General features: G+C 44.0%; 1 protein-coding gene, 1 long non-coding RNA gene and 1 pseudogene across 9 annotated transcripts in view; 2 read left to right on the plus strand and 1 right to left on the minus strand.

Moving 5' to 3' along the window:
• Abcg3l4 (ATP-binding cassette, subfamily G (WHITE), member 3-like 4) overlaps nt 1-18,464 on the minus strand; it is a 40,079-nt gene extending 21,615 nt beyond the window's left edge. For 4 of the 7 annotated variants that reach the window (XR_015637233.1, XR_015637232.1, XM_087584640.1 and 1 more), the window contains exons 1-9: nt 18,388-18,464; nt 15,237-15,458; nt 13,154-13,213; nt 12,462-12,576; nt 11,822-11,974; nt 7,868-8,004; nt 3,727-3,878; nt 2,761-2,832; nt 265-512 (exon numbers count right to left, since the gene is read on the minus strand). Coding sequence is in view for 4 of the 7 variants with exons in the window: in XM_087584640.1 (XP_087440766.1) it covers nt 265-512; nt 2,761-2,832; nt 3,727-3,878; nt 7,868-8,004; nt 11,822-11,974; nt 12,462-12,576; nt 13,154-13,213; nt 15,237-15,439 (1,140 nt within the window). In the remaining 3 variants the exon portion in view is untranslated. The remainder of the gene's footprint in view (nt 1-264; nt 513-2,760; nt 2,833-3,726; nt 3,879-7,867; nt 8,005-11,821; nt 11,975-12,461; nt 12,577-13,153; nt 13,214-15,236; nt 15,459-18,387) is intronic. The other 3 variants (XR_015637234.1, XM_087584643.1, XM_087584644.1) reach the window with 1 other exon arrangement.
• Nucleotides 1-23,713, plus strand: part of Gbp6-ps3 (guanylate binding protein 6, pseudogene 3) — a 186,684-nt pseudogene that overhangs the window by 56,771 nt on the left and 106,200 nt on the right. The gene's annotated exons all lie outside the window — the stretch shown is intronic.
• LOC148001190 (uncharacterized) lies at nt 18,517-20,413 on the plus strand. The gene is made up of 2 exons (XR_015637240.1): nt 18,517-18,803; nt 19,852-20,413. It is a non-coding gene; the product is annotated as an uncharacterized LOC148001190 (long non-coding RNA).

Genomic DNA, 23,713 nt, shown 5'->3' on the forward strand with positions numbered 1-23,713 from the left:
GCAACCGCTGAATCAAATGTCCTACTTGGATTAGCCATTATAGTTCTTCTAAGTGAAAAACGACCACTATACACCTTTTCCATAAGTATGAAGTTAATCATGTTCTCCTTGCTGTAGTGAACATTTCTACATAGCAAGAACAGTGGAACAACAAACACATGGACAATAGCAGAAGGCAAGTGTGACCCAGAAGTCACTGACACAGACACAAATTGTTTCCAATTGAGTTTTTCACAATACATTTAAAGTAATTCATCAGATTACCTGTTCCGCAGTGACCAGTAGAAAACCCCAGATATTTTTGAATGATCGATAGGTAATCCACATGAGTTGATGCCAGAAAGGGGTGACACATGTGGTCTCCACAGCTGAGTTCCTGTCCAGCTGCTGTTGCCCCAAGATTTGATCCAGTCTGGCTCTTGTGTCACTGTGTAAGCGGGACTGGGCATACATATTGACCAATTTTTTTGTGGCTTGATATTGTCTCTCAAAAAGTTCTTCATAGTTTCCAACTTTGTGATGAATGTGGACAAAGACAAGAAAGAGCAGAAAGTAATTTAACCGATCTTTCTGTTGAGTAGCATGTCGAATTCCTAACTGTATTTTATGTTGTCTTTTCACATTCGTTAGGTATGGATTTTTCTTTGAGACTGTCTTATGTAACCTAGGCCTCTCTCGAAGTTGTATGTGTCAAAGGTGACCTTAAACTTCTACTGGTCCGCCTGATTCTGTTTCAAATGCTGTGGTTACTGGCATGCACCTTCATATCCAGTTATGCAGGGCTGGGAACCAAACTCCATGCTTTGTGCTTGCTAGGCGAGCACTCTCCTGGCTGACCTAGGTCCTCAGCCCACAAAAATGTAAGAATGAAACAATTGCTATGGTAATTAGAAGAGCATCCCTAACTGTGATGGCTATTCCTGTCTGTCAATTTGATTACATCTAGAATGAACAGAAATGGAAGGCACAACTGTGATCCCCATCTTGAGGCTGGAAGGCACAGGTTTCTGTGATCTTGGCATGGAGATCTTGAGGCATAGTGGCCATGAAAAGCTTAGGCTCAGGCAAGGAAGTACATGCCTTTGATCCCAGGAGACTGAGGCAAAGAGATCTCTGAGTTCAAGGTCAGCCTAGGACAAAGTAGGTTTTAGATCCAGGACTGGTGGTACAGACCTTAATCTGGGCCACACCTTTTGCTGGAGACCTACGTAAGGACATTGGAAGAAGGACGACTCACTCTTCTTTGACTGCTTGCACTTACTGGTCAGCACATCTGTTGGAACTCAACTTCTAGAGAAGAGCAGCTAAGACACCCAGCCTTGTGGGGACTGAGCAACTACAAGATTCTTGGACTTCCCATTCACAGCTGCCCATTGTTGGGTTAGTTGGACTACAGACTGTAAGTCATCACAATAATTTCCTTGATATACAGAAGCATTCCTTAGGTCCTGTGACTCTAGAAGACCATGACTAATACACTAACGGACCTGATGACTCTTATTATCCCACGGATTCAGCAACTGAAGGGCCTTTTCCCTTCTGGACCCTAATTCTTAACAAAGAATTCTCATACAGATCTACATTTCTTAATACAGAGGTCTGGTGCCTGCTTTCTGCTACATGCAAATGTATATTCAAATGTATAAAATGCCAAATTTCCTTCTTAAATTACAATGTGTCACAGTTTGTCACACAGAACACCCTCTTGCAAATGTCCATTGCAATGAGTCATTGGTCTGTTTTGAGGCCTCTGGCTTCTGCTGCGTGATCAATTGTTACAGGGACTTCTCTCAGATTTCTTGCTGTTGCCCTGTGTCATGGAGATCCTGTAGTTTTGGATCTACAAGAGCAGCCCTTTCACAAGCTCCAGCAGGTCAACGATGGAGCAGAGGTTGGGGTGGGCCCTGGGTCTGGGCCTCTGTGGTAACTGAGCGCTCAGCCCACCAGCTCTCTGGTATCTTCATCCCCAGGGTGAGCACTACCACAGCCAGCTCACCCAGTGTTGTAACCAGCGAGAGACAGGGCCACTTCTCCCACTCTCATGCCCTAAAAACCAGCTCACCAGCCCCCCAGGCCACCAGAATTAGCTCTACTGTGGTGTCCAGGTGAGATACAAGGCCCACTCTCTAGAGTGCTGCAGCCAGAGGGGGCAAGACCAGCTCTCCTGCTCTCCCACCCTTAGGGCAGGCTCACCCTTTCCTAAGCCTGGCCAGATCTACTGTACTTCCCTGGTGAGGGGCAGGGCCAGCTTTCCCACTCTCTTGCCCTAAGGCTGGCTTACCTGCTACAGGGCCAACTCATAGGGTCAGGCCTATCTGAATCAATCAGTAATTAAGAAAATACTCTACAGACTTGTCTATAGCCCAACCTTATGAGGGCATTTTCTTAATTGAGGTTTCTTCCTCTCAGGTGACTTTCTGTGATAAGCTGTTAAACCTTGTAATTCCTGTACTTGGGAGGTGAGGCAGAAAGAGCACATTTGCGAGGCCGGCCTGGCCACCTAAGCAAACCTAATCTAAGGCAGTAAAAGAATAATATGCAAAGCAATGAGTGCATTGACTTTCTAACGGATGTCATGACTGATGACAATGTCACAGAAATGTTCCTTCATAAATAATATCAAACACACCCAGCACTGACCAACAGCAAAGTCTATCAGCTAATTTTAATTAACATAAAAAGCTATATTCCAATGAACCCTTGTTGTGTTTAAATGAAATCAGGTAGGCAAACTTGTGCGACTCTAGGAGATTCACAAACCTTCATGGCCATCTTCCTCTGTGTCACACAAACCTCCATTAATGACGTCCAGGAAGAAGTCTGCAGGGTAACCTACAAAGAATGCAGTCAAAGAACACAGCCTGAGGACACTCCCTCAGAGAGTGGGGAAGTGGAGGGAGGGCACAGTCTAATGTCTTCCTCCTCTTCCTGTTCCCCTTCACTAATTTATTTTTCCATATATAATTCATATGGAAATTCATACAATATTTCAGCAATCTCTCTTTCCTGTCTAATATATAGATAACATATATGTTTATGTGTATGATATACATGCAAAGTCTTCCTGTGAAACATTTGAACTCAGCCTGAAATTTTATGGGACTCCACAGACTCACCAGCCTTGTACATTTTCAATGACAATGATTAACTGATAGCAAATAAAGAGTGCTGGAAAGTAAAAAGCTAAGCCTGTCCTCTAGGAGGCAGAGAAGCCTCCACAACTGCATTCATGCTTCTAAAAGAGAAAGCTAAATGCCTGAACCTTTGAAAAAAAACCTCACCATACAATCTGACTCTGTAGAAAACAAGCAGAGCAAAAACAGGAAGTCAGACTTAAGTTTCTATAGTCCCCAAGCAAGGCCTGAACCCCAACTACAAAGTCACCACTAAGTTAGTAACAACTCAGCAGCACCTCAGAGGTGGGTCACGCACTAGGGGAAACTGACAACCACCATCTACTGTGTGAACAGGAAGACTGTGATACCGGCCTTTCCCAAGCTGCTCAAATGGTGGATAACCGGCCCTTCCGCCAAAGAAGAGACCTGAACAACAAGCCAGACTATTAAATTAACAAAACATCCTGTCGCCAAATTAACCACCGGTATTTAAAGTGGAACCCACACTCAGTAAGTCTGCAACTGTAAGTCAAACAGCATCCCTGATACCCCCTGTTCTCTTTGCAGGTCCTGTGAATGGAGGAGCTCTCACAGCAACAGGCGACCATACCCGCAGATGTGAAGTACTCCAGAGCGTCCCGTGCAGGTCCATGAAACATGAGTTTTCCTGAAGCCACTAAGGTGAGGCTATCAAAGAATCTGAAGATGGAGTACTGAGGCTGATTGATGGAGAAGATGATTGTCTTTCCCTTCATCGACATCCTAAGTTCAGAGAAGGAGACATGATAAGTCGCTGGACACCAGAACCTTGAAATTCTCGTCAGAATATTTCATTCCTGAACTTACACTCTTTATTCCCATTTCAGGTGGAATTTTTCTTTTTGTTTTTTTTTTTTTTTTTTTTTTTTTTTAGTTTAAAATTTTTTTATCGGATATATTTCTTTATTTACATTTCACATGTTATTCCCCTTCCGGATTTCCTGTCCATAAATCCCCTATTCCTTCCCTCTCCCCCTCACCCATAAGGGTGGTCACCTCCATCCACCCTCCCTTACCACCACCGCTGATATTCCCTGGCACTGGGGTTCCAACCTTGGTAAGACCAAGGGCTTCCCTTCCACTGGTGCCCCAACAAGGCTATTCTCTGCTACATATGCAGTTGGATCCCTGGGTCAGTCTATGTATTCTCTTATGGTATTAGCTTAGTCCCTGGAAGCTCTGGTTCCTTGGCATTGTTTTTCTAATGGGGTTGCAAGCCCTTTCAGCTCTTTCAATCCTTCCTTTAATTCCCCCAATGGGGTCCTGCTCTCAGTTCAGTGTTTTGCTGCTAGCATTGACTGTATTTGACATGCTTTGGTTGTGTATCTCAAGAGAGATCTAAATCTGATCTTTTCAGCATGCATTTTTTAGCTTCATCAATCTTATCTAGTTTTGGTGGTTGTATATACATGGGCCACATGTGGGGCAGGCTCTGAATGTACATTCCTTCTGTTTCTGCTCTAAACTTTTCCTCCATATCTCCTCCTATGAATATTTTTGTCTCCCTTTTATAAAGGAGTAGAAGCATCCGCATTTTGCTCATCCTGCTTCTTGAGCTTCCTGTGGTCTGTGGCTTGCATCGTGGATAATTCGAGCTTTTGGGCTAATATCCACTTATTGATGAGTGCATACTATGTGTGTTTTTCCGTGATTAGGTTACCTCACTCAGGATGATATTTTCTAGTTCATTCCATTTGCCTATGAATTTCATGAAGTCATTGTTTTATAATATTTTTTGAATCCCTTTCTCTGTTGAAGGGCATCTGGGATCTTTGCAGCTTCTGGCTATTATAAATAAGGCTACTATGAACATAGTGGGGTGTGTGTCTTTGTTGTATGTTGGAGCATCTTTTGGGTATATGCCTAGGAGAGGTATAGCTTGGTCCTCAGGTAATTCAATGTCCAATTTTCTGAGGAACCTCCAGACTGATTTCCAGAGTGGTTGTACCAGTTTGCAAGCCCACCAACAATGGAGGAGTGTTCTTCTTTCTCCACATCATTGTCAGTATCTGCTGTTGCCTGAGTTTTTGATCTTAGCCATTCTGACTTCTGTGAGGTTGAATCTCAGGGTTGTTTTGATTTGCATTTCCCTTATGACTAAAGATGTTGAACATTTCTTTAGGGGCTTCTCAGCCATTCCGCATTCCTCAGCTGAGAATTTTTTGTTTAGCTCTGTACCCCATTATTAATAGGGGTATTAGGCTCTCTGGAGTCTACCTTTTTGAATTCTGTGTATATTTTGGATATCAGCCCTCTAGCAAGTGTAGGATTGGTAAAGATCTTTCCCGAATCTGTTGGTTGCCATTTTGTCCTAATGACAGTGTCCTTTGCCTTACAGAAGCTTTGCAGTTTTATAAGGTCCCATTTGTCCATTCTTGATCTTAGAGCATAAGCCATTGGTATTTTGTTCAGGAAATTTTCCCCAGTGTCCACGTGTTCAATACTCTTCCCCACTTTTTCTTCTATTAGTTTGACTGTATCTTGTTTGATGTCAAAGTCCTCGATCCACTTGGAGTTTAACTTTGTCCAGGGCAATAAGAATGGATCAATTTGCATTCTCCTACATGCTGATCTCCAGTTGAACCAGCAGGATTTGTTGAAAATACTGTCTTTTTTCCAGTGGATGGTTTTAGCATCTTTGTCAAAGATCAAGTGACCACAGGTGTGTGGGTTCACTTCTGGGTCTTCAGTTCCGTTCCACTGATCTATCTGCCTGTCTCTATTGCTCTGTAAAACTGCTTGAGGTCAGGGATGAAGTTCTTTTATTGTTGCATATAATTGTTGCTATCCTGGGATTTTTGTTATTCCAAATGAATTTGCAAATTGCTCTTTCTATCTCTATAAAGAATCCAGTAGGAATTTTTTGGGGATGGCATTGAATTTGTAGATTGCTTTTGGCAAAATGGCCATTTTTACTATATTAATCCTGCCAATCCAAGAGCCTGGGAGATCTTTCCATATTCTGATATCTTCTTCAGTTTCTTTCTTCGGAGACTTGACGTTTTTGTCATACAGATCTTTCACTTGCTTGGTTAAAGTAACACCAAAATATTTTACATTATTTAGGACTATTGTGAAGGGTGTCGTTTTCTTAATTTTTCTCACCCTGTTGATCCTTTGAGTAGAGGAAGGCTACTGATTTGTTCAAATTAATTTTATACCCAGACACTTTGCTGAAGTTGTTTATCTGGCTTAGTAGTTCTCTGGTGGAACCTTCGGGGTCACTAAAGTATACTATCATATCATCTGCAAATAGTGATATTTTGATTTCTTCCCTTCCAATTTGTATCTCTTTGACCTCCTTTTGTTGTCTGATTGCTCTGCCTAGGGCGTCGAGTACTATATTGAATAAGTAGGGAGAGAGTGGGCAGCCTTGTCTAGTCCCTGATTTTAGTGGGATTGCTTCAAGTTTTTCTCCATTTAGTTAGATGTTAGCTACTAGTTTGCTGTATATGGCTTTTACTGTGTTTAGGTATGGGCCTTGAATTCCTGATCTTTCCAGGACCTTTATCATGAAGGAATGTTGAATTTTGTGAAATGCTTTCTCAGCATCTAATGAAATCATGTGGTTTTTATCTTTGAGTTTGTTTATACAATGGATTACATTGATGGATTTTCTGTATATTAAACCATCCCTGCATCCCTAGGATTAAGCCTACTTGATCATGATGGATGATCGTTTTGGTGTGTTCTCGGATTCTGTTTGCAAGAATTTTATTGAGTATTTTTGAGTAGATATTCATAAGGGAAATTGGTCTGAAGTTCTCTTTCTTTGTGGGGTCTTTGTGTGGTTTAAGTATAAGAGTAATTGTGGCTTCATAGAAGGAATTTGGTAGTGCTCCATCTGTTTCAATTTTGTGGAATAGTTTGGACAGTATTGCTATGAGGTCTTCTATGAAGGTCTGATAGAATTGTGAACTAAATCCATCTAGTTCTGGCTCTTTATGGTTGGGAGACTTTTAATAACTGCTTCTATATCTTTAGGAGTTATGGAGTTATTTAGATGGTTTATTTGTTCCTGATTTAACTTTAGTACCTGGTATCTGTCTAGAAATTGTCCATTTCCTCCAGATTTTCCAGTTTTGTTGAGTATAGGCTTTAGTAGCAGGCATGATTTTTTAAAATTTCCTCAGATTCTGTTGTTATGTCTCCCTTTTCATTTCTGATTTTGTTAATTTGGACACACTCTGTGTGACCTCTGGTTAGTCTGGCTAATGGTTTATTTATCCTGTTGATTTTCTCAAAGAACCAGCTCTTTGTTTTTTTAATTCTTTTTGTTTCTACTCGGTTCATTTCAGCCCTGACTTTGATTATCTCCTGCTGTCTACTCCTGCTGGGTGTTATTTGTTTCTTTTTGTTTTAGAGATTTTAGGTGTGCTGTCAAGCTGCTGATATATGCTCTCAACTGTTTCTTTGCCTCAGAGAAAACCTCCTTTCGCTGCAGCCATCACTCTCTTCAGATCTCTCCACAACCCCAGCTCACTAGTCACATGCTTGAGGGTTTAGGGACATGCTATTTAAAGCAGTGCTCAACCATCACCACAGCCACCCTTCATATGCTCTAGAATGTGTTCTTGATGTCTCTTCTCGGTTGAAGTTTCCCTCTAATAAACAAGAGTTCTGTTATCTACTTCTGCATCTCCTGAACCAAAAATGCACACACACAACCAGGCATTAAGTAAATAAAACCTTAATGTCCCCTTGGCACATACCTTCTCAGGACTGATATGACATAAGTCGTAGTTGTAAAGTCTAAGTAAGTGGTGGGATCATCCAAGAACAAAATGGGATGGTCAGCGATCAGCTCCACTGCTATACTGGTCCTTTTCCTGAGTTCTTTGGATCTAGGCTACAACACCAATGTCATTATTATGAATAAGAACATAGTCACTGTCGTTTGGTAAACCAGCTTGTTCCAGCAATAAAAGATTGTGTTAAATCATTATTCCAAAGAGCCAAAATATGGGCACCTGGGAGAAGAAGGAGGTTTCTCTTCTAACTAGAGAATAGAATGAAATCAGGTCACACTTGACGTGAAGCTATGTTAATTACGCTGACTATTTGATCATTATCAATCACATGTTCTAGGATGCATTATAACACGCAAAGACCTGCAAAGTGAGATCACTGTTGAAAGAAATGGGGAAGATGGGAAAGGAGATAAAATATCTCTAGTAATCATTTAACAACACCCCAACACACACACAGACACACACACACACACACACACACACACACACACACACACACACTGCTTTTAGCAAACATTACTATGTGGAAAGTTCACATTGCCTTCCTAGGACATTTTCAACTTCTTTAAGACTTTGTGAAGTGACATCATTTACACTGGAGAGCATCTAAGAATTCGTGTCTCACCCCTGTAGACAAATCCAAAAGGTGGGACGTTCCTCAGGTCAAACTGGAACTGTCTTTTTAAGCAGTCAGTGTCAATGTGTAAGGTGAGAGTTCATAGGAAGGTTGAGGGGACACAGAAATCGGGAACAATTCTGAAGCTTAAACTCTCTAAACATAACAAGCAAAACCATGATTGAGCCCTACTGATAACATACAACAAAGAATGGTGAGGGATAGGAAGAATGGGGGCACAACAAGGCTGAAGATATAAAGGCATTGTTGTTCTTGATAGTTTAGACTTTGTAGATGAGCATCTGTCCTTACTTGGATGAATGAAATGAAATTAAGTTCTCAGGAGTAAGATACTACCTAATGTTCTTTTAAAATGCTCAGGTGAAAAATAGCGTTAGCAAGTGTGTGATAAAGTACTACCCACTCAGAAGCCCAAAGGCTGGAGTTAGAAATTATACCACTGTGCTGATTATATAACAATCATGCAGGGCCTACGTGTTTCCTCTACATTTCTCACATGGAAGTCTTACGATGGCTGAGGAGGTTTAGCAGGGAAAAGCCACGCAAGCCTCAAGCGTGGGTTCCATCCCTGGAACTCGCATCTAAAGCTACATGCAGTGTCATGCATCCATACCCCATCAGAATGTAATTACAGTGAGAGGAGAGAAGCGTAAGCCATGCAGGTATAGCACCAGCAGAAGACAGCCCCTGCCTGCATACTCCATAAAAGGTGGGAATGGACCCTTGAAAAGGGACCTATGGCATCCCTGTGTGTGCTATGGCACGCAGGCAGTGACACAAACATGATCACACACACACACTCACATATGCACACATATTCACATTCATACACATACATATATATGCACACCCACACTCACACCTACGTGCACACATCACACACACACGCACACACACATTCCTACACATAAATGCACACAGTAACACACACCATTATTCAAAGTTATCATTTAAAAGTTATATTATTAAATTCTTGAAATCTTTTATATTTCATGGCCTTCAAAAAGTTAATAAATATTTTTATGTGTTGTCACTAAAGAAACAAGTAAGCAACGTAGGGCAATGACTACTTATTGTTTAAAACACAGCAAAATGAAGCACCTCATTGAAAATATAAAACCAAGTTATAGAAGGGGCCAAAGCAAACAAGTTCCTATAACTCAGGAGGAAAGAAAATGTGATGGATGGCAGCCTTTGTGAGAGCCATTCTTCCCACCAAAACAAGTGTCTTATATAACACTGAAGAGAAGTATCCTGTGCCATTCTACTTGCTGTTCTAAGAAAGGGCCAGCGCAGGAGTTAAACCATGAGAATTAAATTCTAGAAAGCCATTTTCATCCATAGCACCAAGTGTCCACTCACCAAACATCTGCATATGATCTTCTCAATGAATCAGTTTAACAGTGAGGGGCAGGAAGGGTTTGGGGACCCAAGAAGAGGGAAACAACCCGATATTTCAAAACTTGAAGCATATAAGAAAGTTCCTGATCAGGTTCTATTGGCAATGAAAGGACATTTGGGGATGGCTAAGGGTTGTAGATCTGACAGCTGAGGATGCCAAGGATGCGTCCATTTGGATAGTTAAGAATGGAATTGTTAAGGTAAGTAAACCTTGTTTTTTAAAGGATGCAGAATAATTCAGTATCCAAAGTGAGGTGCTATGTAATATTCCTTTTAATATGTCAGTAAGAAACAAGCTACTGGAGCTAGAGAGATGACACATCAGAAAGAGTATGAGGTCCTGAGCTCAATTCGCAGCAGCCACAGCGTGGCTTACAACCACCTGTAATGGCTTAATGCCCACTTCTGGTGTGTCTGAAGACAGCTACAGCATACACATATACGTCAAATAAATGTTTTTAAAAAGAAAAGAAACATGTTATCCATTACACGGTGGCCGTGAAGCTCACCACTCATCTATTGTCTTCCCGGCCCTGCATGAGCTTCCACAGAAGGCAAGTGGTCCATGCGCTGTTGCTCTTGACCAAGGCTGCAGCTCTGAAACCTAAGACCTGGGAGTAAATGCTGTCAGAAGATAGGGCATCGGGGAGCAAGGGCAAGAGAATATCCTAGTTTTCCATCCAGTGGCTGAGATGAAATATTGTGGTGAGAATGTATACATGGAGATGAAGGGTTATTTCAGAGCACAGTTCAGGAGTTCAGTCAATCATTGCAGGGATGGCAAGGCAGGAACCTGATTCAGCTGGTTACGTGCAGTCCAGAGCACAGAGAGAATGCATGCCTGCCTGCCTGCCAGTGCCCGGCTCACCTACTCCCTTCTTCTGTCACCCAGGACCCAAGCCCAGAGAACAGTGCTGCTGCAGTGGGCTGAGTCTCTCCTCATGGATTTCCTTATAAAGACAAGCACCTGTGGAAATGTCCACACGACTAGAGTATTCCTCATTTTCTAGGTGATTCCAAGTGATTGTGGATTGTGTCTATTCAACAGTCTGAACTAACCATTCCAGACAGGATGAGATAAAAACACAAAACAAGAGGCTACAAAAATAACAAGCCTTAAACATGTTAGAAGAAGATGCTAGAGACCGAGTTCAATCCTGGAAGGAAAGTTAAGGTAGATGAAGCACAGAGCCAGAGTCCTCAGTCTCACACCAGAGGTCAGTTCCAGAAATACATTTGAAACAACCAGGGAACGAAGGTCTTCTCAACCGGTGGGCCATGACCCCCTTAGGGGTCACAGATCAGACATTTTCATTAGGATTCCCAACGGCAGCAAAATTACAGTTATGAGGTAGCACCAAAATGATTTTGTGCTCGTGAGTGACCAGGAATGAGGAACTGTATTAAAGGGTCACAGCATTAGGGAGGATGAGAACCACTGCTCCAGAGGAAGGGAAGATGAACAGAAAACAGAACTCATCAAATTCTCAAATGAGTCATGAGTGTAACACTAAGGGTAGAGGGGTCACGTAAGGAAGACTTGAAATGGCCATGTGAGGAGCACATTTCCCTGCTGGTTTGCTCTCCATTCCCAGGTTCACCCATTGTTTAGAAGGCTTCACAGTGTAATTTCCACCTTAACTTCATGTACCCAGTCACTTACTCATGAACAGAGAAAGTGGTCACCCTTGACCACAGAACTACAGGAAACACCTTGTGGAGGGTCATGTTATCCACACACTGATTCTCTCCCTCCCTCCCCCCTCCCTCCCTCCCCCCTCTCTCTCTGTCTCTCTCCCCTTCTCCTCTTCTTCCCCTTCCCCTCCCTTTGCCCCTCCCCCCTCTCTGTATCTTTCAAGATATTTTCCTCATGTTACCTTGGTATTTTGTTTTTCATCCAGATGAAGAAGTTCAAGCACCTCATTGATCCTCCTTCTTTTTTCATCTCTTGTTATAGTCATTGGAAGACGGAGAGCTGCTGAGAACTCTAAATTGTCTCTCACGGTCACTGTGCCCAACACCACATCATTCTTAAGGGCAAATGGAATTCTAATTAGATATAGTTACCACTAAGACTCTAACAAATGTAACCTAGGCCACACAAACACCACACCCAGTGTAATGCTGCACTTAAACTTTCAATTTCACTAATCCCAAGCTCAGAGCCTGGACCAAATGTTTTCTTCCCCCTCCCATTTGCCTCCCAAGAAGAGGACAGGAATTTGGTAACTGCTGCGTGCAGTTATTTGCAGAAGACATCTTCTAGGAGTGTAGAAAGCTGGAGGAAGAACACAGGTAGACAACAGTGGCCCTCTAGAGTAAGTCATGGCTGTTCTTACTAACAGTGTGCCACAGATGTCAGACTCAGGTTAATGAATGACTATAAAGTGTTGGCATGGAAAAAGTGGGGCCTATGAGTATGTTATAGACTTAACTGGAAAGACACAAGCCTATAAGCTGAGCACCTGCCCATACCCAAGCAGAAGAGGTCTAAAATTGTAACCCACCAACACTTACATGTGGTACATAACCAGATGTACATTTGAAATTAGCAGGTCGAGGTTTACCGTTTACCAAAATATCTCCTGATAATCCACTTGGATGTCTCCTTGCAGCTAAGACATCTAATAACCTACAAAGGGTTAATTATAGTGTGTAGTTTATTTTCTTCAATGAAAGCCACAGCATCCTTTAGAGGCTCAAAATTAAAACTCTGCATGTCAAGCAAAACGGAAACATAATATAATGAACAAGTCAACAGTTTAACTGAAGTCCCACATGTGCACTTTTCTCTTCATCAAGGGCTGTAATTCAGCTCAGAATTGTGAATGCAAGACACGATTTACATAACTGCCCCTCCCTGCTATCTGGCCTTAGAGACTGACCCAGGTAAGGTGCTGCTGTGTTTCGAGAGTTAGGCCTGCAGATGTTCTCTTACCCTCCCAAAACGTCTGCTACATCTTTCTATTTCAGGCCTATCCCCCCACCTCATGAAATAATAACAGGTATCAACACCATGTGCCAATCACTGTACCATTTCCTATTCCTAAAGTTCATTGTGGAAAATGAGACACATCCCTCCTGCACATCACAGCACATAGGACCAGCCTAGCTGCAGTGACAACACTTAAATAACACCCATGAAGGTGACTGGTTTAGAGCACGTGAACTGCACACAGAGGGCTTGCTGTGCTTTCAGTTATACTCACAGAGATCTGCTCCCATCCTGAGGTCCCATTATGGCATTGAGGCCTGGTCCCATGATCCCACTGCAAACACAAAGTCATACTGGTTTATTTTTCTGTTTTAAAGAAGTGAAATTAGCTTAGGGTCTACATTGAAAGCGCTCATTGAATTTGGATGGAATTGTAGACAGAACATAAGCACAAACTGATAATTTTTAAATGTTAATAGAGGTCTATGATTTAGAAAGATGTCAGCGGCTAGTGGGAACTCATCAGAAAATGTCTCAGATACCACAGAATCCCCTTTGTTTATTATTTAAACCATTTGTCTTCTTTGAAATGCCATATAGCCAAGATGAACGTTCTTTGAAGGACGTAGCCAGTTCTCATGAAGACTCCATTGCACACACAGCCTTTACGTGTCACGGTTGTGACAGCTTCCTGCTAATGTGTGATAGTCACTGTCTTCACAACCCTGCTTGCGACTCAGTGAACCTCTACATGAGAAGCCAACGATTCTTAGGGTATGGGAAGCTCTGTCGTTGCTATTAAAATGGAGTAGAACCAAAATCGATATGCCTTCAGAAGAAATCCAAAGACTAGACAGAAGCACTGCAGGGGATAGGAAAGCTTTGCCAGGATCAACACTCAAGAAAAACACCTGAATCAAATAGAAAGCAAAGATCTACCTCCCACAAAATGATGCCTTCCTTCTCTGACACTTAAATTAGAATACGCTGTTTAGGATGGAAATCCATCGCTCGGAGCTAGGGCATTCCTTATTAATGCAGAGACAAAGCACAAGCATAAATCAGTCTCAGAACACTGATTGATTGCTTCAGTGTAGTGAAGATTCAGACTGAGAAGGGCACATTCTTACAGAAGCTCAGTTCCCTTCCCACTCGTCCTTTCACATTCAGATAATGTGTCAACCCTTTGCTCTGTCCATGTCCTTCTCAGTAAGAAATGGTGGTAGTTGTAGGCAGAGGAGCAGGAATGACCAGAGCCCAAGTACAGAGCGTAGGGTTGGGTGTGGGAGACACAGGGTGTGCAGACTGAGCTGGGGAACCTTGGTACGCATGCTCGCCTTAGGAATTGTTACCGGCTGCTCTCTCTGCTTTGTGGAACTCTGTGTTTCCACATTGCTTGTCTTCTTTCTAGCTCTCTGTGAACTTTGAGCAGATACATCAGGCCCTGTCTGTCTGCTGTCTGGACTTCCCTCATTGCTCCCATCTCATCACCTGTGATTGACCCAGTCAGCAGGCTGGAAACTCACCCTTCAGTTTTGGGAGGACAGTGTGCATACAAATGTACACAGTTCTTTTAGACTTTCAAATTTCTAGAGTCTAAATTTCCTTCATCATGCCTTGATTTTAACAGTCTGTCTTCAGTATTACTTTTTCATCCCTAATTTTATTGAATTGAAATCATTTATTATGTTCCCTTTTGGCACTATGTCTAGGGTTTGTCAAGTTTATTTGTATTTCCAAAGAACCAACTTCATGTGTCACTAATCCATTAATGTTGCTCTTTAGTGTCCACCCCCATTAAATTCACTGCGGTCATGAACCTGTCTGTAGGTAGAACAAGGAGAGGCTGGATTGATGGGGTAAGCACCTAAGTTAAGCCACCAGAACTAACATAAAGTTGGACGCAGTAGTGGGTATCTCTAAGTCCAGTGCTCTGTTAAGAGAGGAGACAGAGACAGGAGAATCCCCAGAAGCTTGCAAGGTGCTAGCCCAGCATACACAGCAGTGAGCAATCAGAGACTCTGTGTCCAACAAGGTAAAGGTGAAGATCAATGCACAAGGCTGTCCTCTGAAGATTTAGGTCAAGGATGTGTAATAGCATCTGCACATCTGTATCTGTGTGTACGCACACACACATATACATCCATATATGCAGACATACATTATTCACATGCATATACACACACACACACAAATAACACACATCCACACACACCAGCATCCACATACCTACACACACACACACACACACACACACACACACACACACACACACACACAGCTTATTTATAGAGAGGTAGTCTGTGTTTCCTGAGAACATTATTCAATACAGTGTTGTCTTTATCTCACGGACGTACCTGATGCTCGACAGACTTTCCATCACACTTGTCTGCTGACGAAGTGGAAATCCGCTCTGCACTGTTTCTTTGTAGCTGATGTTGTGAAAACTCAACACAGCCTCTCCAGTCAGTGTCTCCGGGTCACTGGTGTTTGTTTCGGGAAGGTCACTGTGACGTCTTTCTGTCATTGGTATTACAGTGGGGTCGTTACTGGAAGACATCTTGAGAGGTTCTTCCTTCCTGTGGAAGGAAAAGCAATAGCAAGTTGAAGGTCCAGACAAACACAGTCATGACACAGGTCCTCACGCTCACTGATGGCTTTCAACTGTGCTGCCATAGGTAGACTCCTTCCTCATGAACAGTGCACAGCTCCGTGATTACCCGAGGACCCAGACGAGAAGCAGACATGACTGAGTACGTAGACCCCCCTTAGACACCATGTTCCTAAGAAATAAATGAGCAAATTGAGCTAAAGATAAAAGTTATCTGTAATTAATACAGAAAGAGACAGATAAGGGGGCAGATTTGTGTTATGTCAAAAGCATATTATGACACATTATAAGTTTAGAGGAAGAGGAAGTTTAGAGAAAAATAATGACCACCATTACCACATCTCCTGTTGCTGTCTGTCTGTGGGTTGATCTGTCTGTCTGTCTATCTCTGTGTGCGTGCATATGTGTATTTGTGCACATGCATGTGTGTGACTGTGCATGAGTGTGTGTGTGTGCATGTGTGTGTGTGTGTGTGTGTGTATGTGTGTGTATGTATGTTTGTGCATATGTGTTTAATTTGGGGACATGGCATAGTCAGTGGAACTGAACGGTTACCAGAAAAAGTCTTGCACGATATCACACTCTAGGCAAAATCTCAAGGATGCAGAGCAAGAGAAGAATGCTGCCGGTTACAACACAGAGGAGCCAAGGTACTTACAAAGTACCCGACTGGCAAACCATTGAGAACAACAGTGCATTCCTTGATAGAAATCCCTGAGGCCAGAGCATGGAAGGATGCACTCTGAGCACTCAGAAAATAACTGAGAGCCAACATGGTGGCTACACACAAAAGTGTCCTTTATAAAGACCTTCAGGATGGGTGTGACTAATGCAATGTGTGACCACTGAGCCAGCACTGAAGAAGGTACGTACAGGAAAATTCTAAACACAAGGAAGAAGACACAAAGCGACAATCAAGAGTGCAGGAGAAATAAATCTTGAGTTCTAAGGAACCAACAGTAGTAACTCGGTAAGCGCTGGTGAGCTTTTCATCCACGTGACGCACACTGGAGTCACCTGGGAAGAAGAGACCTCAGGTGAGCAATCGTACCCATCAGGTTGGCAAGGCTGTTGGGGCGTTTTTTGATGGATGATTGATGTGGGAGGGCCCAGCCCACTCTGGGGTCCTGGAGTGTTTAAGAAAGCAGGCTGAGGGGTTGGGGATTTAGCTCAGTGGTAGAGCGCTTGCCTTGGAAGCGCAAGGCCCTGGGTTTAGTCCCCAGCTCCGAAAAAAAAAGAACCAAAAAAAAAAAAAAAAAAAAAAGAAAGCAGGCTGAGCAAGCCATGAGGAACAACTAGTAAGGCTTATTCCTCCATGGTCTCTGATTCAGTCCCTGCCCGAGTTCCTGCCTAGGTGTGTCTCAGGGATGGACTGTGATGTGGAAGGGTTAAGCCAAATCAACGTTCAACTCCCCAAGTTGCTTTTCATCGTGATGTTTTTACCACAGCAATAGAGAGCAAACTAACATTGAGTCAGCAAACTTCTAAGCAAGAAGAAAAAAAAAAAAAAAGAAGCAGAGGCAGAAAATGCAAAGAGGGAAGAAGCCCCTTCAATTTCTAAGATTTCATTCATCACAGATTTTAACCCTGACTCAAACGTAAATAGAATTGAAAAGCAAAAATCAGTAAGCAATCACTGATTGCAGCAGGAACTCACGGAACTGGCAGAGGCATACCAAGACTGAAAGTGAAAGGCAGAAACGGGAGTTTTCAGCAAAGACTCCAAAGCAAGCAGGAGCAGCAGTGTTCGGACCCAGCCAAGCGGACATCCAGCCAAAGTCAGGCCAAACGCAGACGACCACGTACTAATAATGGGAACACTCCATCGCCACATCTCACAAGTCAAAAGGTAATTTCTGGTGTCCCATCTGATCATGAGGAATTGGACTAAAAGTCAAGAGGAAAAGAAAGCACATGACACTTGACAGTATGTGTGCTTTGCAAAAAAGCCAATTTAAAAAAAAAAGCGATTCAGCACGGAACACGGTCAAGGATAGAATGACGTCATTCTCAATAGATGGAGACTTTGAAAGCCCGAACTCATTCTTGATTAAAGCCATGAACACACCAGGAAGAGAAAGCTCACACCTCAGATAATCAAGGCTAATGCGAGAATCCTATCATTACACTCGATAGGGAATGAGTGAAATTACTTCCTCTAACATCCACATGGGGCCGAGGGTGATCTTTCCATCAGGTATTATCTAAAACAGACTTGAGTCCTCAGAGCCGTAAGTCAAGAGAAAAATACAAAAGAGATACAAACCGGAAAGGAAGGAGTCAAATTACCCTATAAGTAGATGAGATGCTTCGATATTTAAAATCCCTCGGGACTGGCAGAGCGCTTGCCTGGCGTATGCAAGGCTCTGGACTTGATCATCTGAAGCACTTGTGAAGAAAAAGACTCTGAGTACCATCCAGAATGCAGCAAGACAGCTCTGCAGGTAAAAGTGCTGTCTACACAAGGCTGATCATCTGCCTTACAGCCCATGAGTTTTATCTACAGCCCCATGCCTTTGTAATCGCCAGAAAGCTGAAGGGCCATCTACCCTGGAATACACACACAACTGACAGAAACGCAGAAGAGGCTGTGCCTCAACAGCTTGGGAGAAAAGAACTGACTTTACAAGTTTCCCTATGATCTCCCTCCACACAGCGTTCAGCCCCGCCCCTCCCCCACACCCTGAAAAGTCCCAGAAACCCCGCGGAAAAGCAACTCCCGGTTTAAATAAGCAGCCTCGGTGCTGGAAACATGCTTGCGCACCTCTGAATGTACCCGGAAAGGTACAGACTGTGCACTGTAAATTGGAGAGGTGTCTAATGTTAACTCTGAAATAATAAAGCCAGCCCTGCTCTCCCGCACTCACTGCAGGCAGATGCAGGGAAAGAGGACTCACCCAGCGGCTCAAGGACCCGAAGCCTCCGACAGAGTCCCTTGCTTCTTCCTAGAGGCTGCCAGGGAAGGAAAGTGAAGACCTGCCTGGGCGGAGCAGGAAGTGAGGCTTGGAGGCTGCACACCACGGGGTGGGGAGTCAGGGTTCTTGTGCGCTAAGTGGTTGGGGCTCCACGGGGTCAGCAAGACTGAGAGAGCTGGGCAGTCTGCACTATGCCCTAGATCAGGGACGAATCAGTGCTGGATGTTGAGGATCTGACGTCTGGATGAAGAGGGGGAAAGAAAAGTAAAAGTGCCTTTTTTTCTCTTATTAACTGAATTGGCGGCGGGGTAGCAATCCGAAAGTGAACATGAGCATAAAGCAGAAAGAGACAAACATGGGGTCACGACTGCAGGGGATTTGTTTCCTTGGGCGCGAAGGTTGGTAATATAATTTCGTTTGTAGTTTCTTTTTATAATTCAAGAGAACAATTGTTCACAGTTGTAATCTTTGTAACTGAGAGGCTAAGGCAGGAGGATTGGGTTTGTGTGCCTTGGCTAAACATTGAACTTTTATCTCCAAAAGAACAAAAAGACGGAGTGATTGCACTTGGACTGTTAACCTGGGTCAGACGGTGCTCTGTGTACAGTAACGGACGCATCATAGACCCGTTAAAGTTAAAGGTTGAAGAGTGAATTTCACTACCCAACCAGTTTTAACTTTCTAGCCTGGATTAGGGAGGAAGAAGCATATCCTCCCCGCCCCACCCCCGCTGCCCCTCCCCAGCAACACACACCTCTAGCTGAGGAACTGTAGACAGTTGGTGACTGCCAGGGGAGGAAAAGTCAGTCAGTTTTCTTCAGGAGAGTAGTCCTTGGTGTGTTGACTGACCAGGGGAGGTTTTTACACTGAGGAGTGTATGGGCAGCTCTGACTGGACTCCAGGGGTTACTGAAGGAGAGGAAAGGGGGAGGGGGAGGAGGGAGAGAGGAGGGAGGGAGAGAGAAAAGGAGGAGGAAGCTGCAGTTGGGAGAGGACTCTGAGGGGAATCCTGTGGGAAGGCAGCAGTGGAGATTAAGTGAGGCTGACTGTGGTTAATCCATCCTATGTATTAAATTCTTGAAATTCTCAAAGAATAAACATTTTAAATAGCTTTCGTTAGGATTACCTTTTACTGGAGTCCAACACAGAAAGTGGGAAGAGGACAGGGCAGTGGACTGACTTCTAAGCATAAGGTCCTGAGTTCAGATCCCAGCACCCAGGGAAAAGCCTGCCAATGGGAAGGAGAGGCATGAGGGTCCCTGGGGCTACTGGCCAGCATTCTGTCTGTCAGAAATTCTCCAGTTCATTCCTCAGGTTCAGTGAGGGAGGGAGGGAAACACCAATGTCACAGAATGCAAGATACATTTACCATGTGACACATTTGTAATTGTGAAATTCAGAGGTTTTTTTTTTTTTTTTTTTTTTTTTTTTTTTTTTTTTTTAACAGTGCATTGAGAGCACTTCTGGGATGAAGGGTAAGAATACACACCTATAATCTCAGGACTCATAGCCTGAGGCCCAAGGTTTCCAAGTTGAAGGACAGCCTGTGCTACATAGGAAGTTGTAGCCTGGGCTAGAAAGACTGCTTCTGCCCTCTACTTGGAATCTAGAACATAAGATTTTCAGGTATATCCTTATGAATTTCTGAACTTTGTTGGTATCTGATGTAATATGTCTACTGTCGGTGTGCATTTTTCTTTGCTAGTTTGCTAACAGTTCACCGATCTGGCTTCTCTCTTCATTTATTGTTTGATGACATTATTGTATTTTTTTCTGTCTCACTGTCGTTCAGTTCTACCCTCTTCTCCCTTCTTCACGTCTGCTGCTGTCTGGTTTGCCATGTTCTTGTGTTCCCAAGGCAATGAGGTGGATCACTGAACATTGCTTTAAAAACGAAGAGAGAAGAAAAGGATAGGAAGACAAGAGACTCAGAGTGTAGACTAAATGTCATGTCAGCAACACCTAACCGTGTCTCTCCTGGATACCATGCAATAAATTCCCAGATAGAATAAGCACATTTTTCATAATATGCCTATTTCCACATAATTGGGAGAATTGAGCTGAACTCCAACCTAAGAATCTACCCCAGTCCTCGTACTTAACAGCTGCAACTACCACTTCATTTTATAAAAAAGCCATTATTATAAAAAGTGAATGCGAGTCTACTGCATTCTCAGTGAGCTTTTCTACTGATGCCAGTGAGGAGTGGAAGGGCACAATAGCAGGCAGGGAACTCTTGACACACAAGCACTCATCGGTAGACTTTCTGGATTGTGTTTTCCACTTCCTGCACAGGCTCTAGTGATGAAAGCTGGCAAGGTGATTACTCCATTTTTCTACTCTATGGTAGTGGACTCTGGAAGTGATTAACAAGGTCAGACAGCAGAAGGCCACAGAATCAGGACCTGATACACGGTGATCACTTCCGGTCCTTCTGAGTTCGGGCTGAGGCCCTTGGGTCTGTTTCAGAGTTGCTCTCCCGGGTTTGGCTCTCACACCTGGTCTCTAATGAATACTCCAGAAAAACAGATCCAGGATTGTGAGGAGAGACAGAATTCAGTAAGTGGGGTGTTTGGTGCACATGCATGTGCACCTGCTCAGCGCCAGCACACAGGTGGGTCGGCAGCCACACCCTAACTGGAATGCTGGGACAGTGGAGGTGGGCAGACTTCTGGAAATCACTGGCCCATCAGCCTGGATAACCACTGTGCACAAGCCAAAAGAGAAAATTGGTCTCATAAATAAATACATTGTCTCAGTTTGGGTTTTATTGCTCTGAAGAGACACTATGACCAAGAAGTCTTACAAAGGACAACATTTAATTGGGGTGTCCTACAGGTTCACGGGTTCAGTCCGTTATCAATTAGCAGGAGCAGGGTAGCGTCCATGCAGGTAAGGCTCAGGAGGAGCTGACAGTTGTACATCTTGATCTGAAGTTTGCTAGGAGAAATCTGGCTTTTCTGCACTGGGTGGAGCTTCAAAGCCCAGCCCCACAGGGGTGCCCTTCCACCAACAAAGCCACACCTCCTAAGAGTGCTGCTCCCTTTGTCAAGCTTGCTCAAACCACCGTGAAGATCTTCGTAAAATTTCTGTATGCATGAAAACTTTGAAGGTGAAACCAAAGGTAGAGGTATCCTGCTGTGACTCCAGCGGGTTGGGAGGCAGTGAGGGCAACATGGATTTTGGGCAAGTTAATAAACTGAGCAAAGATAAACTGACTGAGAAGTGGGTGGGGACAAGGCCCGGAAGTGGGTGGGAACAAGGCCCGGATATAGAATACACTGTAGGTGGCAGGAATGAGCTAGGAAATCTCTGCCTCACTTGTCAAAGCCTGAACCCCCTAGGAGGCACAGAATAAGATTGGGGATGAAGTGGCTCATGTGGGCAGGCAGCAGCAGCACTGAGGTAAGTCCAGAGAGACCTAAATGGAGGACAGGAAGGAGGATGAAGGTCCCCTAGCTGAGTACTAGCCTACTGTGGCAGTTGTGAATCCCTGCTAGAGAGAGATTTTTGTGGTCAGCAGAGTCACAAAGGAATGACTGAACCGGGGCCAGCAGGAAGGACTATGGAAACACTGAGTCTATAACAAGAGCCAAAATGGATATTTTGTTACACTACACATCAATGTTTAAGATGTTTAAAAACACTGATGAATATCACTGATGAGTACTTTCCTTTTATGGAAAAAGAATGAATGAGGGAGTTATGAAAGGTAATTGTAGAAACACAAGGGCTAGACCTGTGAAGGTGCAGATATAGCAGCTAGTAAACAATAGCCTGTAATGTCCAGGGCTGCAAAGGATCTTGGGAACTAGCAGATCTGGGAGTGGGCAATTGTTCCAAGAGGTAGTTTGTACAGACAGAAATGTGGAAGACCAAGTCCAAACATCTGTGTCTCAGGAGCTTTCCTTTTGAGAGCCTCTAGTCAAACCGCACACCACCAAGTTAATCCTGGAGGTTAAGTGACTTTTCACATCCAGAGTTTACCCTGAAATGTCACGAAAAGCTCTCAGGGAGAACTTTCCCTCGGGATGGAGACCCTCCAACTTCAAAGACCAGACCGAGACACCACAGGATGTAATCAGCAAGAGGATTTGGTTTATTGTCGGGATACACAGGCACAGGCACCTGCGGGCGCTTCAGTCACTCGGGGGACTGGCGCGCCCCACGGAACCTAGGATGGGCTTTTTATAGGATTTTGGGGAGCAGAAGCAAGCATACAGAAGCAGATGCCTGGTTACAGGGATATAATTGGTGGATTCTAATATGGCAAGGGTTTAGCCCGGGGGCAAGTTTCCTAGCTACCTTCCTGAAACATAACGGCTGACTCGGTCCCCAAGGGTTCAGCCCGGGGGCAAGTTTCTTAGCTACCTTCTTGGAACATAGCGACTGACTCGGCCCCCCACCAGGGTGTGGGACCTCTCCCGGGGCTTTTTTTCATTGTCAGGTGCTCAACCGAAGTCGTCCTGTTGCCAGGCCTTCAACCAAACACATCCTGCTTGGCAGCCGCTGTGTACTCAGTGTTCTAACCTTTCCCTGAACCAGTCATCTTAAGTACAGCCTTGCAAAATGGCGTTACTGCTGCTAAGCTGGGGTCTTTCATTCCCCCATTTTTTTTTTGCTAACTTTGAGTGAAATCTTTCACTCGACTTGGTCAAGAAATTTCTGTCTGGTGGGGGCTTATTCCCCCACTGACTCTAGGCCACAAAAGGGCTAGGAGGAGCCACGTAGGAGTTTTAACTTTAAGGGGTTGGGAGTGCGCTGAACTCTCCATGTCTGGGGTGTAGTGTTGTGATTAGTCAATTCCTCAGACCGGACTGCCTTGACGTGTGGTGTGTGGATCTAAGCCGCGACTCCGTCTACCTTTAGGGCGGTCGGGGTAGTCAGGAGGACGGTGTAGGGTCCTTTCCACCGTGGCTCGAGATTCTTGGTCTGGTGTCTGCGCACCCACACGGTGTCTCCAATCTGGAACGGGTGTGGCACCACCGGATGTTCAAGCTTGTCCTGGTAAGCAGCGGCCAAAGGTCTCCAGACGTCTCTCTGCACAATCTGTAGGGCCTGTAAATGGGCCCTCAGAGAAGGGCTGTCAGCAAAATCAGCAATGTTTGAATCAAAGAAATGGACAAATGGGGGTGGTGCTCCATATATTATTTTAAAAGGAGTTAGACCATGGGGGCCCGGGGTATTCCGGGCCCGATATAGAGCTAGGGGAAGGAGGGCCACCCAATCCTTTGAGCCAGTTGCAAGCGTAAGTTTGGATAAAGTCTCCTTAATTGTTCTATTCATGTGTTCTACCTGACCTGAACTCT

This window comes from Rattus norvegicus, chromosome 14, assembly GCF_021556685.1.
Source record: "Rattus norvegicus strain SHRSP/BbbUtx chromosome 14, alternate assembly SHRSP_T2T, whole genome shotgun sequence".
In the NCBI taxonomy this organism is placed as follows: domain Eukaryota; kingdom Metazoa; phylum Chordata; class Mammalia; order Rodentia; family Muridae; genus Rattus; species Rattus norvegicus.